At 41.1% G+C, this 14626-nt stretch overlaps 1 protein-coding gene across 1 annotated transcript in view; it reads left to right on the forward strand.

The window, feature by feature from the left end:
- Positions 1 to 739: 739 nt before the first annotated feature.
- Positions 740 to 14626, forward strand: part of EPSTI1 (epithelial stromal interaction 1) — a 49838-nt gene continuing 35951 nt past the window's right edge. The window contains exons 1-3 of the mRNA XM_068182230.1: positions 740 to 1052; positions 11368 to 11426; positions 13387 to 13470. Coding sequence (XP_068038331.1) covers positions 856 to 1052; positions 11368 to 11426; positions 13387 to 13470 — 340 coding nt within the window. The 5' untranslated portion in view covers positions 740 to 855. The remainder of the gene's footprint in view (positions 1053 to 11367; positions 11427 to 13386; positions 13471 to 14626) is intronic.

Genomic DNA, 14626 nt, shown 5'->3' on the forward strand with positions numbered 1-14626 from the left:
AAATTGCACGCTCTCACGCACACCCCCTGCCGATAGATCAAGACCTTTAATCATCACTCAGCAACACTCAAGTCTCATTGTAAATCCAGGGGCTGTAGTTATGTATCTTCCTACTCTTACGCTTTCTTTCTCTTTCTTCCTTTTTTTTTTTCCTTGTATATTTTAAGTGATATCTTTATGCTTTCATATTGGCATATTGCTGTAGATAATAATTACCAAAATGGCTATATAGCTGCTTTCCATTGCAACCAAATTGTTTATATATATATATATGTGTGTGTGTGTGTGTATATATGCATACATACATATATATATATATACATATATATATATACATATATATATAGAGAGAGAGAGAGACATATTTGCAAACATTGATCATTCAGTGTTTTTTCACTCTAATCTGCCCCAAGAGATTTATTAACAAGAACCTGCATTATTTTCACCTTCACAGGTGGGTAATAACACCCCCAAGAGTTATTCCCTCTGTCACAGGGAAGAGCTGGGTTAAAAAAATGCCTGAAATATATCAGAAATATATCAGAAAAACGTCAGACCTCCCAAGACTTCTGCACAAACTGTTGTCACCTGGTTTATTAGCGCAGATCAGCCTTGCTGTCACCCTGTGACCCCTGTCTGCCTGGGTGCTGTGATTGAGAAGATGAAACTTGAGCTTCAGCTGGTGGATGCCTCAGAAACCGGTACATGTATTGGCATGCGTGCCAGCCCAAAGTTCAGGAAGGGGAGGAGTTTACCAGGAATTGAAACTGATTTCCAGCAACTCCGAAGTTTTGAGTGTTCCCCTAGCTGTAGTAGCAATACTGGTTTCTGTCAAGGCAAGGTACTTGCAAAACCATGTCTGGCGTGGGAGGATGGAGGGAAGGCAGCAGGTACAGGACAGCTACTTCCTTCAATACTCCATCTTCCTCTCGGGGTAACCCCTGGCATGGCAAAAATGAAACAGAGGAGGGTGAAAACATCCAGAAGCTGACAGCGTCTGAAGAGAAACAAGGAGGCCAAGCATTAGTGCACCAACAACAGCAAAAGCAGTAGTAAGTAACAAGGAGCCTAAGATTATTTGCCTGCATTGGGTGCCTGTTCTCCAGCTTACTCGAGGTGTACACCTTTAAAGGTGAAAATACTTTATAGACAGCCTGCATGTGGCTGAGCACATAAAGCAGCATGTTGTCATCTCCTTGGGGTTTCCTACATGGGACCCTAGTTGTTCTGGCAGGCTTCTTGACAGCATGGCCACTGTGCCATAGCAGTGGCCAGTTCTGTACCTTGGATACTGGCATACGTGGTGTCTGGCATCTTTTTTCAAAGTTTCTTGCCATCTTTTTTCATAGTGAAATTTCAAATCTGGTTCTAGCTCCCTGTTTTCTGTGTCTCTTAATATTTCATCCTGGAAAGTCTAAAAATACTTACTTTGGCTTAAGAGATGGATATAGGCTGCATTCCAGCACTGCTCTGAATGCAGTCAAGGACACAGAACAGCTTCCAGGAACTTCACGCTCACAAAACTAAAACCAAAGCTTTAGCATTTGGTGCTTTATTGGAATCGATGCTTAGTCTCTCTCTTGCTTTCCAGTGACAATCCTGAGATAGCTTCTATAAGCTGTGCCTTGCAGAAATGGAAAACTCTGTGTGTGTGTGGTTTATGCAAGTGTATTTAATATAAATATACTTAGATGACCAAAGCTAAGTGTTTCTTCCTTTTCACCATTTTGCTTTTTCTGAGTTCTTAGTAACAATGCATCTAATGCTAAGACTATTATTATTATGTGGTGATTTTGCTTAGCTTGCTTCTTTTTCTTCCGTTTTTTGAAGGGCAGCTGGCAAAACTGCAAACTGTTTCAGTTTCCTTTCCCTTCTTTCTGGGTGAAGAAGATGGAGCCACCTGTGGAGGAGGTGACAGGCAGCTGATGGCGAGCAGAGATCAACAGCTTTCCACTGAAACCCATGAATGCTTGCCATTGGGTAGTAATGATACAGGGACTCTTAAGAGCTGAGTCCTTTAAAATCCATCAGTGCTTTAGTGACTGACTTTCAGGACAGCAAAAAACAATTCCTTAGTTACAGTCTGTTTATTTACTGCCACTTCCAAATATGAAAAATTCTCTGTCTTGCCTGCTCTCACAGTGCCAGGTATCCACAGTAGAGCAAGGACAGCCCCAGTCCCAGTTTGTTTATGTAGCTGTGATGTGTGCATTTTGTTGCTGTTTGGGTTTTTTTCGGGGGGGGGGGGGGGGGAGGAGGGGGCAGCAGGGCTAGTGGGAGTTTTGCCATTGGCATGACTGTGTTTACTCAGTTTGTCTGGCATACAAACCCCCTGGTACAGGTTAGGTGAATAATTAATCAATTGGTTTGCCAGAGCTCCCTGCAGAATTTAAGGCCAGAGCACATATAATCACATAAATTCCTGTTCCCTCTTTCATCTTACACGATTCTTGCAGACATAAAGCTGTTGTGCATCCACTGCAAAGACTGAGTAGTATTTTCTGCTATGTGAAAATATTCTCTCTGTGTCTTCATAAGTTCTAAAAAAGAATTAGTTCCTAAATCTTGGATGTACAAATTAAAGTCTGCATTAGTATTCAGTTAATGAGAAGAGGGATGAGGGAAAGATAAGTTGAAATAGAAACCATGTAATATGAGTGGGGAAACTAATACTCTAATAAAAAATGAACTGAATGAGAGTGGGCTTTGCATCCTTCCCTTTAGAAGGGGAATGCTACCTGGCAGTTTGAATGGGATGAAGCCACTTAAACTGCAATTTCCTTAACTAACACAGATTAAAGGAGAAGATAGCATCTGAAATACTGAAACAGAACAGTGGGGATCTTTATTCTTAAAAAAAAAAAGTTTCATTAATTATTACTTTGTTCATCTTCTCAAGCTGCATTTCAAGAAAGATTTCAGATTAAAATATCATTTTAGCAGTGATAAAGCTGATTCATCTTTTTAGCCACCAACCCATTTTAATATGACCTTTAAAATTAAAATACTGGGACACCCTCAGGTTCAGGTTTTCAGGTTCTGGGATAACAAGAGCAGTTGGAGAGCTGAAGTTACAGCTGAAGTGACAGTAGGAGAAAAAAAACATAGACTAGCATTACTAAAGGATTTCTGGAATATGCGTAGCAGAGGGAAGATGAGGGGCTCAAACAGGATAGCTCCGTGCCAAGTACTGTCTCTATTCCAGCTTCTGCTTGCTATTTTTTGGAAATGGATAGGAGTATGGTTTTGCTGCCAGCAAAGCAGGAGTTGGAGTCTCTTTTGAAGGCTCTATGTGAATTGTTTCAATGCAAACTCTCTGTCTCAGGCTGTGAGAGAAATTGGGAGTGGGAAAACATCTCAGGAGCATCTTATGGTCAGATTAGGGGACCTTTTGTTTAGATTGGACACATGAACTATGTGTGGGATGTAGCATGTTGCAGTCCTGTTCAGTACGCGATATTAAAACTGGACTATTACAAATACAAGGTGGGCAGCTGGTATTAGAGTTTAGATAGTTTTACTTTGGAAAAGCCCTCATATGATATGTCAAGGGTGAGAGGTGACAATAAAATGGTCCTAATTAAGAAAAATACTTGTTCAAATGCAAAATTGAAGTCATGCTTTACACATCCCCATCCAGTTATACATAGAATGTGGTTTCAGGCCATGGAGAAAAAAGTCACCAGGATGACAAGAGCTTGAAACCGCTTATAATAATAAGCTTGCATTTAAGTGGATTCACTTTGTCTGCTAAGTGCCATGAAATTAACTTGTAGAAATCGAATTCCCAAATTGCCCCCATTCATACCTATTCAGAAACAAAAGTCTGTACAGAAGAAAGGTGGAGGAAAGTGGGGAAATTATAGGGTGAACTATAGCTAGTGCCTGAAAGAGAAACTGCTGCCTCCATTCAGCAGTCTGCCTTTAGCACCTTTAAAGGTGCTAAGAATAATATTGGTTCGGGTAAAATACATTAAAAACTGAAATGCAAAATAATGAAGCCTGAAGATATATTGCTGCACAGCTGGTAACAGTCCCTCATCATTTTGTCTGAAAGGAGAGCAAACTTGCTAGAATGCTTGACTCAATAAATTGTATTCTTTGACTGCTGCAGCCAAATCTGTCAGAGCTTTCTTTCCTTCCTTTTCCAGTGTTAATCCTGAACTAAAAAAAAAAACCAAAAAAAAAACCCAAAAAAAACCCCCAAAATATTTATGGTGTTATAAAACCCCCTCATCCTATTGCTGACAGACTACACTTAGCAGCTCTGACTTTTTTTTCTTTCATGAACTGAAGTTTCTTTAAAATAAAAAAAAGTTAGTCTACAAATTATAGGCGGATTTTTAGCAAAATACTTGTTTTGCCCACTGCCGAGCCACTGCTGGGAATGCAAGACAGGTAGTTTGAATTATGGAAAATCAGTTCAGAGTTTAGCTCTCCACTTGCTATACAGGATAAGTCTCCCAACTCTCTGTCTTTTGGGCTGATGTACTAATATTTACAGTCCAGTGAAGCTCTTGAGAGAAGCCCAGCTTCACTGTGGTCAGTAGCCAGCCTTTTGTCCAGGCACAGGATTGGTGGCAGGGTCTATGTAAGACAACAATTATACTGTCAGTCTGGATGGTAGGGGTTGCTGTTCCATATAATGCTTGGGGGAAGGAAAGATGTCCTTCCATATTCTGTATTAGAAGGTTTTTTTGAAGGAGTTTGTTTTGCATAAGCCTTGACATGTTCTCTTGATGCATAGCTTAATGAGGAGCTGGTGAGGTGATGAATAAGGAATGTATGGAAGGATGCTGCATTTGGGCAGGGGCAATGAAAGGACAAATTCTTTGATGCAGAGACAGCGGAGGAGGAAATACATTGTTGAAAAGAAGCAGGGAAGCAGAGATGAACATGCCACTAGCTCAAGTCTCAATGTTCATGTGATGCAGCATCTGACCTGCTGAGCTCTCCAGGCACGCTGGCAAGCCTGACATGCAACACATGCATGCCTCTGCAGGGGACAGCTCTGCTCAGCACTTGGTGCTGCCAAGCCCAGCGCCTGGCCTGCCCACGTATGATGCTCCATGCTCCTCGGGGCTAGTGATTACCAGGCGCTCCAGCTGGCTCTGGCGTGCTCCCTACTTGCCTACATCCCTCTCCCTACATCCCTGACACTGTGCTGTGCTGAGGGAACTGAGCTGCTCTAGCATGTGGGGACAGCACGAGCATGGCCATGTCTGACTTTTCTAGACTTTACTGGGTCTGATGGAGATCTACAGCACTGCCACAGTGAATCCTGCCCCTTTGGTGGAATCTGACCACAAGCACAGGCTGACTAATGGCACATTAGTGTTTTCAGAGGAGAGAAAGCTGTGCCGTGAGCCAAGTTTGTGCTGAGGGCTACCCCTTGCTCCCTGATTTGATCCCTCAGGGTGGCAATTTTCTTGAATCTTCAGAAGTTGGTTGAGATTGTCCAAAACAGAGTACTGGCTGAAGCACCTGCCCTTCTTTCTGATGTGTTAAGACCACAACAAGCTGCTGAGTCTGATCCTCATCTAAACTGTTGGAAATTCAGTTCCAAATTTCCATTTTAGTCTTTTGACCAAATTTTAACTTCAGGAATTTCTCTACAAGCATGTTGGTAACAGCAGTACTTCAGGTCTGTTTCTTTCCTGCAGATTTCTGACTCTTACTTTCTCCTGGGCAGCTCTCTGCTGCCCTCTCCCTTCTCATTCTTCCCTCTTGCAAGTTCACTTCTTCAGGTTTAAACTTTTTGCTTTAATCCTCAAAATGCCATAAATGTTGTCTTTTCTTAATGAAAGGGATCAGCTACAGAAGTGAGTTACCCTGGTTTAATAATCTTCCAGACACCTTTTGAACTGTATTAATTAAATGCATTCCTAGCCGCTGGCAAACACAGGACAAAATCCATGGAGGTAAACTTTTGGTGATAAACATTTCTTGCCAATGCAATTAATTTCTGCCTCTCGTGTTAAGAGCACACGTGCAGTGAGGATGAGTCAGACAGTGTGTAATGCTAAGCCCCAGTAAATCACTTTTGTCTCTGAGCTGCAAACTGGTAAGATGATGCCACTGATAAAGAAGGAAAGCCAGAACCCTAGGCTTGCATGTAAGGTTTGTACACTTCCCTAGAGCTCTGCTTATGGCGCTGCTGGGACACAGAGCATATTGCTCAGCTGAGGTCTAGAATTGTGGCTGTCAGTTATCATTAGCATCTGGCTGTGTGTGCATTGCAAAATAGGGATACCTACAGGACAGTTATCTGCTTGCTGGGATTTGGCATCTTGTAGCCCTTTAATTTGGCAGCTTCTGTGCTGCTCAGCAGCATGTGGCTGCTCCATCACACATGGGAGCTTTGGTGAAAACAATACTTCGTGGTGGTGTGGACTTGACAGCTCTTAAAACAATTCCTGATAAATGAATGCAAACTTCAGCTTACTGTATCTTTGAAGGAAATTCAGGAGTTGGCTTTGGCAGTTTGATCTCTTTTAAGTTCATTCTTAACATACTATCTAATTCAGTATCTTATCCTGGGTCCCTCCTCTGGCTGAATCTGCCCATGCCTCCTTCCCAAGCTTTAGTCATTTTTTTGCTCTCCAACTTCATTCTCCTTATTTCTGTCTGTTATGCAGAGTACTCTGCTCAGCAGAGCAAGATATTTGGCTTTCAGCTCTGTGACATTCATGTACCAATGCACCCACAGTATGAAACACAGTGGAACTGGAAATAGTTTATAACACCCATTCCTTTTGTAACACTTTAAACAATTTCACACTTCATTTGAATATCTCTCCTGTGGTAGATGGCTGGAGTGGACTTGAGGAAAAACTGAAGAGCACAGCTCTGCAAAAACTATTACCAGAACAACAGTCCTCATGTGTTTTTTTCAATTTTAGAAATAAACTATATTATACAAACCTGAAAGAAAGTAGAACAGAAGTTGCTATTGCCTAAGCCTTTAAAGCACTGAAGAGGTGTCCTTGAGAACTAGGTGTCCTAGTTAGAAGAGTAGACTTACACATATGATTCAAAATTTAAGTTTTCAGACACAGTGTTCCTAATGTTACTGATCACTCAAAGTGTAAACTATCATTACAGATTATCTATGACTATATTGCATGTTTCTCCTGACAGAAATGTTTTATATCTCTCTCTTTGTATGTGCTGGTTTTGGCTGGAGTAGAACTTATTTTCTTCATAGTAGCTGCTGTGGGGCTGCAGTTTGGATTTGTGGCCGAAAGTGTGTTGATAACACAGAGATGTTTTGTTACTGCTGAGCAGGGCTGACACTGAGTCAGGGTCTTTTCTGCCTCCCACACCACCCCATCAGAGAGAGGGCTGAGGGTGCACAGGAAGTTGTGAGAGCTGTGGGACAGCTGACCCCAACTGGCAGAGGTGTATCCCATAACATATGGCATCATGCTCAGCATACATAACTGGGGGTAGGAGAAGGAGGGGTGAGAGGTACAAAGTGATGGAGTTCGTCTTCCCGAGTCACCATTACGTGTGGTGGAGCCCTGCCTTCCTGGGGATGGTTGAACACCTGCCTTACTATGGGAAGTGGTGAATCCATTCCTGCTTTGCTTGTGTGTGCAGCTTTTGCTTTACCTGTTAAACTGTCTTTATCTCAACCCATGAGTTTTCTCACTTTAACACTTCTAATTCTCCATCCCATCCCATGGGAGGTAGAGTAAGCGAGCAGCCATGTGGTGCCTAGTTACTGACTGGGGTTAAACCACAATGATACATTGTTACATAGGCATTTATAATCTCACAACTGTGGTATATTATGTGTATCTGCTTGAAAAATCATAGGAGGTTCTTTTTTTTTTAATTTCAATATAGATACATTCTCTTATTGGGTTATAACTTTCTTACTCTCATTAATATCTGTTCAGTCTGTGTAATGAGTCAATACATTCCAATTTTCTGCAGAGAAAATAAAACAAAAAACACTCATCAAGATTAATATGATCCATAAAGGCAGAAGATGATTTTTCTTTTTGAAGAGCTATAACTGGGGTAAGATGTTCTTTCTCCCCCTTCCAGTGTTTTCTGTATTTGTATTTATAAAACAACCCTACCTCAAAGTCAAGCTTAAGTGTTACAACAATTAGAATCATTATTAGGGAAACTGTAAAGTTAAATTCTTTATAATCTTTTCTGTCTGTGGATTTTGAAGCACTTCATATATTGGTATAAAGCACAAAATTCTGCACAGCACTGATAGTTTCAAATCTTCACATTTCCTTAATTGCTCCCCAGGTAAGTAGGATAATTTGCTCAAGACTTATGGCTACTGTGGCAACCCAGAAACTGACTGGAATATTAAATTGACAGGCTGTAGCAGGTTTTATAGGCTTAACTGGATCAGAGATTTTGCCTGAACAAAGAAATGACATAAAATATCCTGCAAACTGGATAAAAACACAAGGAGAAAACTGGTGGCAGGTTTTTGTATTAACTTTGTTTCCTTCAAAAAGACAATCTCGAGAAAATAAGGAATTTTAGGTGCAGATTTTATAATGGGTAGGGCAGGTGGAGTTTCTCAGACAACAGCTCATTTGTCTCCTCTCCTGTAGGGTTAAAAGGCAAGGAACCAGTTTGGACCTTGACTTTCACTCCTCACACAAGAAATTTACCATGTACTTACTCCTCCTTTCCCCTGATCAGAGAATCATGGAATGATTCTTTAAGAGACCTTAAAGGTCATCTAGTTCCAACCCCCCTGCTATGGGCAGGAGTCCTTCCTCTAGACCAGGCTATTCAGAGCCCCATCCAGCTTGGTCTTAAACACCTCAAGGATGGGGAACCCACAACATCTCTGGACATCTTGTGCCAGTGCCTCACCACCCTGCCAGTAAAGAATTTCTTCCCAGTATCTAAGCTAATCCTACTCTCCTTCAGTGTAAGGCCATTCCTAATCCCAGTACCCAAATCTTCACTGTGGCATATCTTTCCAGAGACCAAGGTAAATACTATAAAGTTAGATAAACTCAAAAATGCTCCCCCTTGCCTTCTTTTTTTTTCTTATTATTTCTAATAATAAGTGAAACAAAGCATTAGATAAAAGACAAAGACTTGGCATCCTCACTTTATTTGCCTTTATTTCGATAAAATGGAAATGAATTTTGCTTTTTAATAAACACTGTTTTAAAACACGACAACTCTTAATCTGCTCTCTGGAAATAGGTGGTAAATGTACTGTCACCTCTACCTCTTGTAAACTGATTGATCTTTGCTGTATTTCATGTGCAGTCCTTCTGAGGTGCTGATGATGAGTCCTCAGTCAGGTATCAGAAGAGTGGGCCCCACCTGGCTTCTTGGGGTCTGAGCCTTCCAGCCAAAAAGCAGAATAGATGAAGGAAATTGTTCATGGCAAAAGGGCTAGATTTGATAATATGATTTCTGATACATGTTCAGACAAGCTGAGGTCTTTTTAAAAAAAAATGATTATAACTTAAAATAAATCAATCAGACAAATGCTGTTTGAAGTCATCAAAGTACATGGCATAAAAACTCTTCTGCCCTCTAGTGCTGTGAAGCAGCGTGATATCTTAGATGCACTGATCGATTTTTGGGAAGGGAAGATATGTAGCATTTCAACCTACAATTTCAGCCACTTTTATCACTGCCAAAGGGAAGGGAGGGGAGTTTAAAAGGTACTTAATAATTTTTGTGTGTGAACTTGAGAGAAATATGGTCTTAATATCTGAAACCAAAACAAAAGCTATAAAAAAGTCTTGAAAGAGACACATTGTGCAGCAGCTTGTTAAAGGCACTTTGGCATAAATTGGAAATGCTACCACTCAATCAAATAGAGAAAAATCTGAAACATCACTGATGGGGAGTGTTATGCCATAAGCGAGATGTGTTGTCAAAGCTTCTTTTAAGTAATGTTTGCAGTTGTGTGGTGAATGCCACTGGGTCATTGCTGCACTCTTCACTCCAGCCTTTGAGGGTCTGGGATTCGGTGGAGACTTGCAAAACAGTCTCACTGTCTCCAGGGCACCAGAGTATGCCGGCAGAAAGGGAAAAGATCATATTAAATGGCACCATTAAAGCTTATGGCTCTATCTTTACTAGTTTAATCTCATAAATTAATCCACATCCTCCTAGAATAAGTCTTCAAAGAGAAAGAGGTAATTGGATATAAATACTCTCTTACCAAACCCTGAATTACAGTGATACAGCAGCAGGCAGCTTTGGGCGCTTTGATCTCTTTGCATGATTTTCATTCCCCTTTTAAGCCTTAGTCTTGGGCCTTATTGTTTCATTACTTTTCCACTGCCAACTTCTCTCTCTGCTTACTAGTTTGTCCTCTACCCACTCCCTGTGTCCCTTCCTGAAGAGGCTCAGCCTTCTCCCCTAATTATTCTTTGCTAGCTGTTCTTCTCCTTGTGCTTTCCCTGCCATGAAGCCAGATGAAATATTTGTGCCCACACTTGCATATAAAACCCTGCCAAGACTCTGATGTGTGGGGCCAACTGCTGCTCAGTGCATTTCTGGTAAACCTGCACCCCCATGGCACAGCTTCTGATAAGTGGGAGTTGTGTAGACTCCTACTCACACAATACACCATGGACATAAAACCCTTTGTCTTCTCCAAGTGGAACTGACATGTTTTCATCACTCTTTTGATCACCTCGAGTCTCTTAATACACTCTGACCCCTGTCTTGCCTCTTTGCTGTCACATTAGATTGATAACTCCTTGAGACAGCAACTGCATTTTGAATTAAGTCTGGCAAAAACAGGCCCCTTGTCCTGATTCAGCGAGTCGCACCTTAGGCGTGACAGCAAGATGAATATGCCAAATTAATTCCTGGTGCCTGAAAATGAAAGGCTGACAAGGAAACTGAGGCTCAGGCTGAGAGTAAATCATCTGGGTCCATCACAGGCAGTGTGACTTTGCACACTCCTTGGACAACTTTTGGGCAGACTGCTTAAGTCCACAAGGCACTTGGTGTCCACAAGGAAAGGGGTGGGACTGCCAGCACCAGTGCTCTTCCCAGTAGACAGTGGTCTTCCACATGGAATATTTTGATTCAAGGGAGTGATTTGATTTGAAATGCATGAGATTTGAGGTCAGCAGTCTAGAGTAAGACTTGAATAAGAACAGTAAAGGCTATGCTAAAAGTTCCTGAAAATATTATCCTTGGTATCTGCTGCCAATTACAAATATAACATGTTTCCCAGAGTACTTACCAAAAATTCCTAAAGAGCTGAATCACAATAAATTCTCATTTTTCTATGAAGTTGTTTGCTACAACAGCAGAAAACTGACTTTGGTGATGAAGGAACACTTTCTAGTTCTGATTTTGTGTGAACAGGAAAAATAAGAGTGTATTCTTTCATTTTAGTGTTGGCCCATATGTCTTGGTAACTCCAAATGAAACCAGAAGAAAACAGTTGCAGCAAAGTAAGTTGAGTTGTCTAATGTCATAATACACTATTTATACTTGAATAACTTTGGGATTTTAGCATTTTATTGCTCTTGCAATTTTTATCCTCATTTTTACAATGCTTTTTTATGTACTGATAAGACAGTAATGCCAATGCTATGAGCATTCTCCATGATCATGTAGCTTTTCATAAGTGTGACTCATCATCTGGCTTCACTTCATGCAGAATAAATCTTATTTGGAAGGGTTTTGGTAATTTCAGTGCAGGAGTTCAAGATGGCTCCTACAGGACTATGATGGAATTAGCTCTATCCAAATTTTACAGGATGGAATTCATATTGGGAAACTTTGCACAGTCTCAGGAGGACAAAGAACAAAAATATAAATAAGAAATATTTTTGAGAATACTCCCATGTGGAAACAAAAGCAACTGCAGATGCTGTTGGTTCTTGAACATGCATTTGAGTGCAGGTGATTCTTCTACCGAAACTGGTAAAAGAAATTTTAGGTGGAAAGTATTTATGGATATATGTTCACTTTTTCTTAGCTTTGAGTCTTGCTGGTGAAAGTAGCTAAGCAGGAACACCCTGAACCTCTACCAGAAAGATCAGGTATATGTTGAAGTCTTTTATTGGCAAAGTTACAGCCAGAGTCAGATGTGAAATAAATTCTGTATACAGAGGTGACTGATTGAGCACAGCCATCCTACACATCTGGGCATTGATTTATGCAAGACATGAAAGATGAAAGAATGTGAATCAGCACTTCTCATGTCTTGAGTCCTCAAGGAAACAGTTCAATTAAATCCTTTCTTCTCAAACATTGTGAGTTTGGCTGAAATGCTTTACCAGCAGGCTGGTATGGTTTGTGTTTCCTTTGGTTGCAAGAAAGAAAATGGACTTGTCATGAACCAAACTATAATCCTTTTGAAGGAAGAATAGCAGCAGATCATCTTAGACCTGACTGTGATGTTAACAGCAAAGGTGCTGCTGCTCTGATAAAGATCTGTTTTCACTTTGTGGTGCCAGTGTGAAAGGTCTAAAGCATGTCAAGTATTTCTTTCTTGGACACTGGCAGAAATAGGACCTCACTGAATGCAGTCTCTACTTAAACGGTGGTTTAAAGGTGAAATAAAAAGCTGTTCACTGTCTTTTGGGTCTCTTTAGAGGCTTACCCAAATACTGGTTTTATCCTCTTAGAGGAAGGCTGGTGTTAGCCTCCAATAGCCATAGCTAGCTATTAGGATACACAGAGTGAAATAAGCTCCTAGAGCAACTGAAGTGCTAGTGTAAAACACAGCTCCTCTTTTCATAGGCTTTGTTGGCCTTGCTATTGAAAGGAATTGTTGTATTTTTCCCTCTGTCAGTCAACAAAGAGAGGAGTTATATCAGCCATCCTAGAGCATATGGCTGCACCCCGGCTGTATTGACTTGCACTGACTACACTGGGAGCTTCCTGCCCATCTCACATGTGGGTGCCTATGTTGAAGTGTCTTCATTGGAAGCTGATTCATGCATTCCTCCTGTTTTTATTTAGGGAGCATGTGGTTGGGAGGGAAAATTACTTTTCATTTCCCTGCTGGGGAGCATTACACCACAAGGATTTCCCTCTATGCAGCAATAACATCTTCATTGTAACAACTTCTGCTTTACCTACAGGAGCAAATACTGTGGCACTTACCTATAGGTTCCCAGGGGTTAAAAAGCAATCTATTAGTAGTCTCCTAGCTGGTTTTGGCTTTACTTCTGAGGTTGAGTCCTAGGGTTGCTCACCATTACAGTCTCAAGTTAGGAAAAATGTTTGCCCTATTAGCTAATTATTGCAGTGACTGCATAACCTCTTGTGGCAGTGTCTGCATCTCTTGAGAACCAAGTTGGTTCCTGGATTGTCTTCAGGATTACATGCAATTAGCAGTAGTGGCTGCTTGTTAGTGTTCCTCTAACTTCCATATATTTATTTCTTTTCATACCTGCTCAGTTGCTAAGAAAGAGCTCGATGACCTGGAGCAATGGAAGAAAGAACACAGGCCAGGGCCAATTACGCTGGTGCCACAGAGACTGGGTAAGACATGTAAATCAGCAATTGAGAATTGCAAAATTAAATTTTCCAAGACATGAGACATTTTTAACTTTTTCTCGCTACTAATTAAAGAGATTCAGTGTCAATAAGGGCTGACATGAATATATTGTATGTGCTCTGTGCTTCTTGATGATCATGGCAAGGAAGATGTTTCTGAAACAAAACAGCACAGATTGTCACTCAAGAAATCTGTCAAGGGCAGAGTAGAAAATCTGTACTAACATTTGGGGAAAACAGGTGGATTAATCCTCCTGCTGTTTACACTGTCCGTAGTTGATGTCTCTGAGGGGGCACGCACTTGTCTTTAGTGTGAAGATGGACAGCATGTGGGAGACCCTCCAGTTACCCATAAGAAAACTCCTCTGTGTCTATGTGTGCTTTCCTGGCTGCTGGCTCCTGAAGAGGCAAAAATGATCCATACAGCTTCAGCATATGCAGACTAAGTGTGTGAAGCCCTGTATTACCAATTTTTTAAAAGTACCAGACTAGTAAATGAAAAACAGGGTAAAAAGCTGCAAGAACTTAAAACACCCTGAACATAATTGAGGTGTTTGCTAAGATAAGCAAGACATTTTCTAGATGGGTGAGGGAAAGTGTAGGAGATATCTTCAATTGCAACCACTGTAAAGTACTGAATTTAGTGATATTTCTGACTTAGTTTAAAAGCGTTTTAGAAAAGAAGAGCTACTCTTCCTTACCTTGGCTGTTGGAGGAGAATTTGGGGTGCACAGTGCAGGATGTGGTCTGCTTTGACCTGCAAATTAAGTTCTTTCTCTGCCAGGCTGCACAAGATAAGTTTGCAGCGGTGTACAGTGTATAAAAATAGACAGCGGGTGGGAGACAGAGGAATTTGAACTGACTCCAACCCAGAGCTGATTTTTGGCTCAAGGTGATCCTGGTCCCACGTGTTCTGCCCTGCAGCTGAGTCACAGTTGTTTGCAGTGGTGGCAATGCTCTGTATGCCCACCATCATGTTCAGTTGTGTGGCCAGACACAGTCTTTGTGAGTTCACATGTAACATCTGCTTCTTGCTTGTGGGTAGTTTCTAGAAGACATACTTCTGTCATAAGGAGACCATAGACCTTTTTGCTGAAGAAAATGAAACCTGGAAAAAGAAATTTGGCATGTTTTCTGTGTG

The sequence above is a fragment of the Anomalospiza imberbis genome, chromosome 2 (assembly GCF_031753505.1).
Source record: "Anomalospiza imberbis isolate Cuckoo-Finch-1a 21T00152 chromosome 2, ASM3175350v1, whole genome shotgun sequence".
In the NCBI taxonomy this organism is placed as follows: Eukaryota; Metazoa; Chordata; class Aves; order Passeriformes; family Viduidae; genus Anomalospiza; species Anomalospiza imberbis.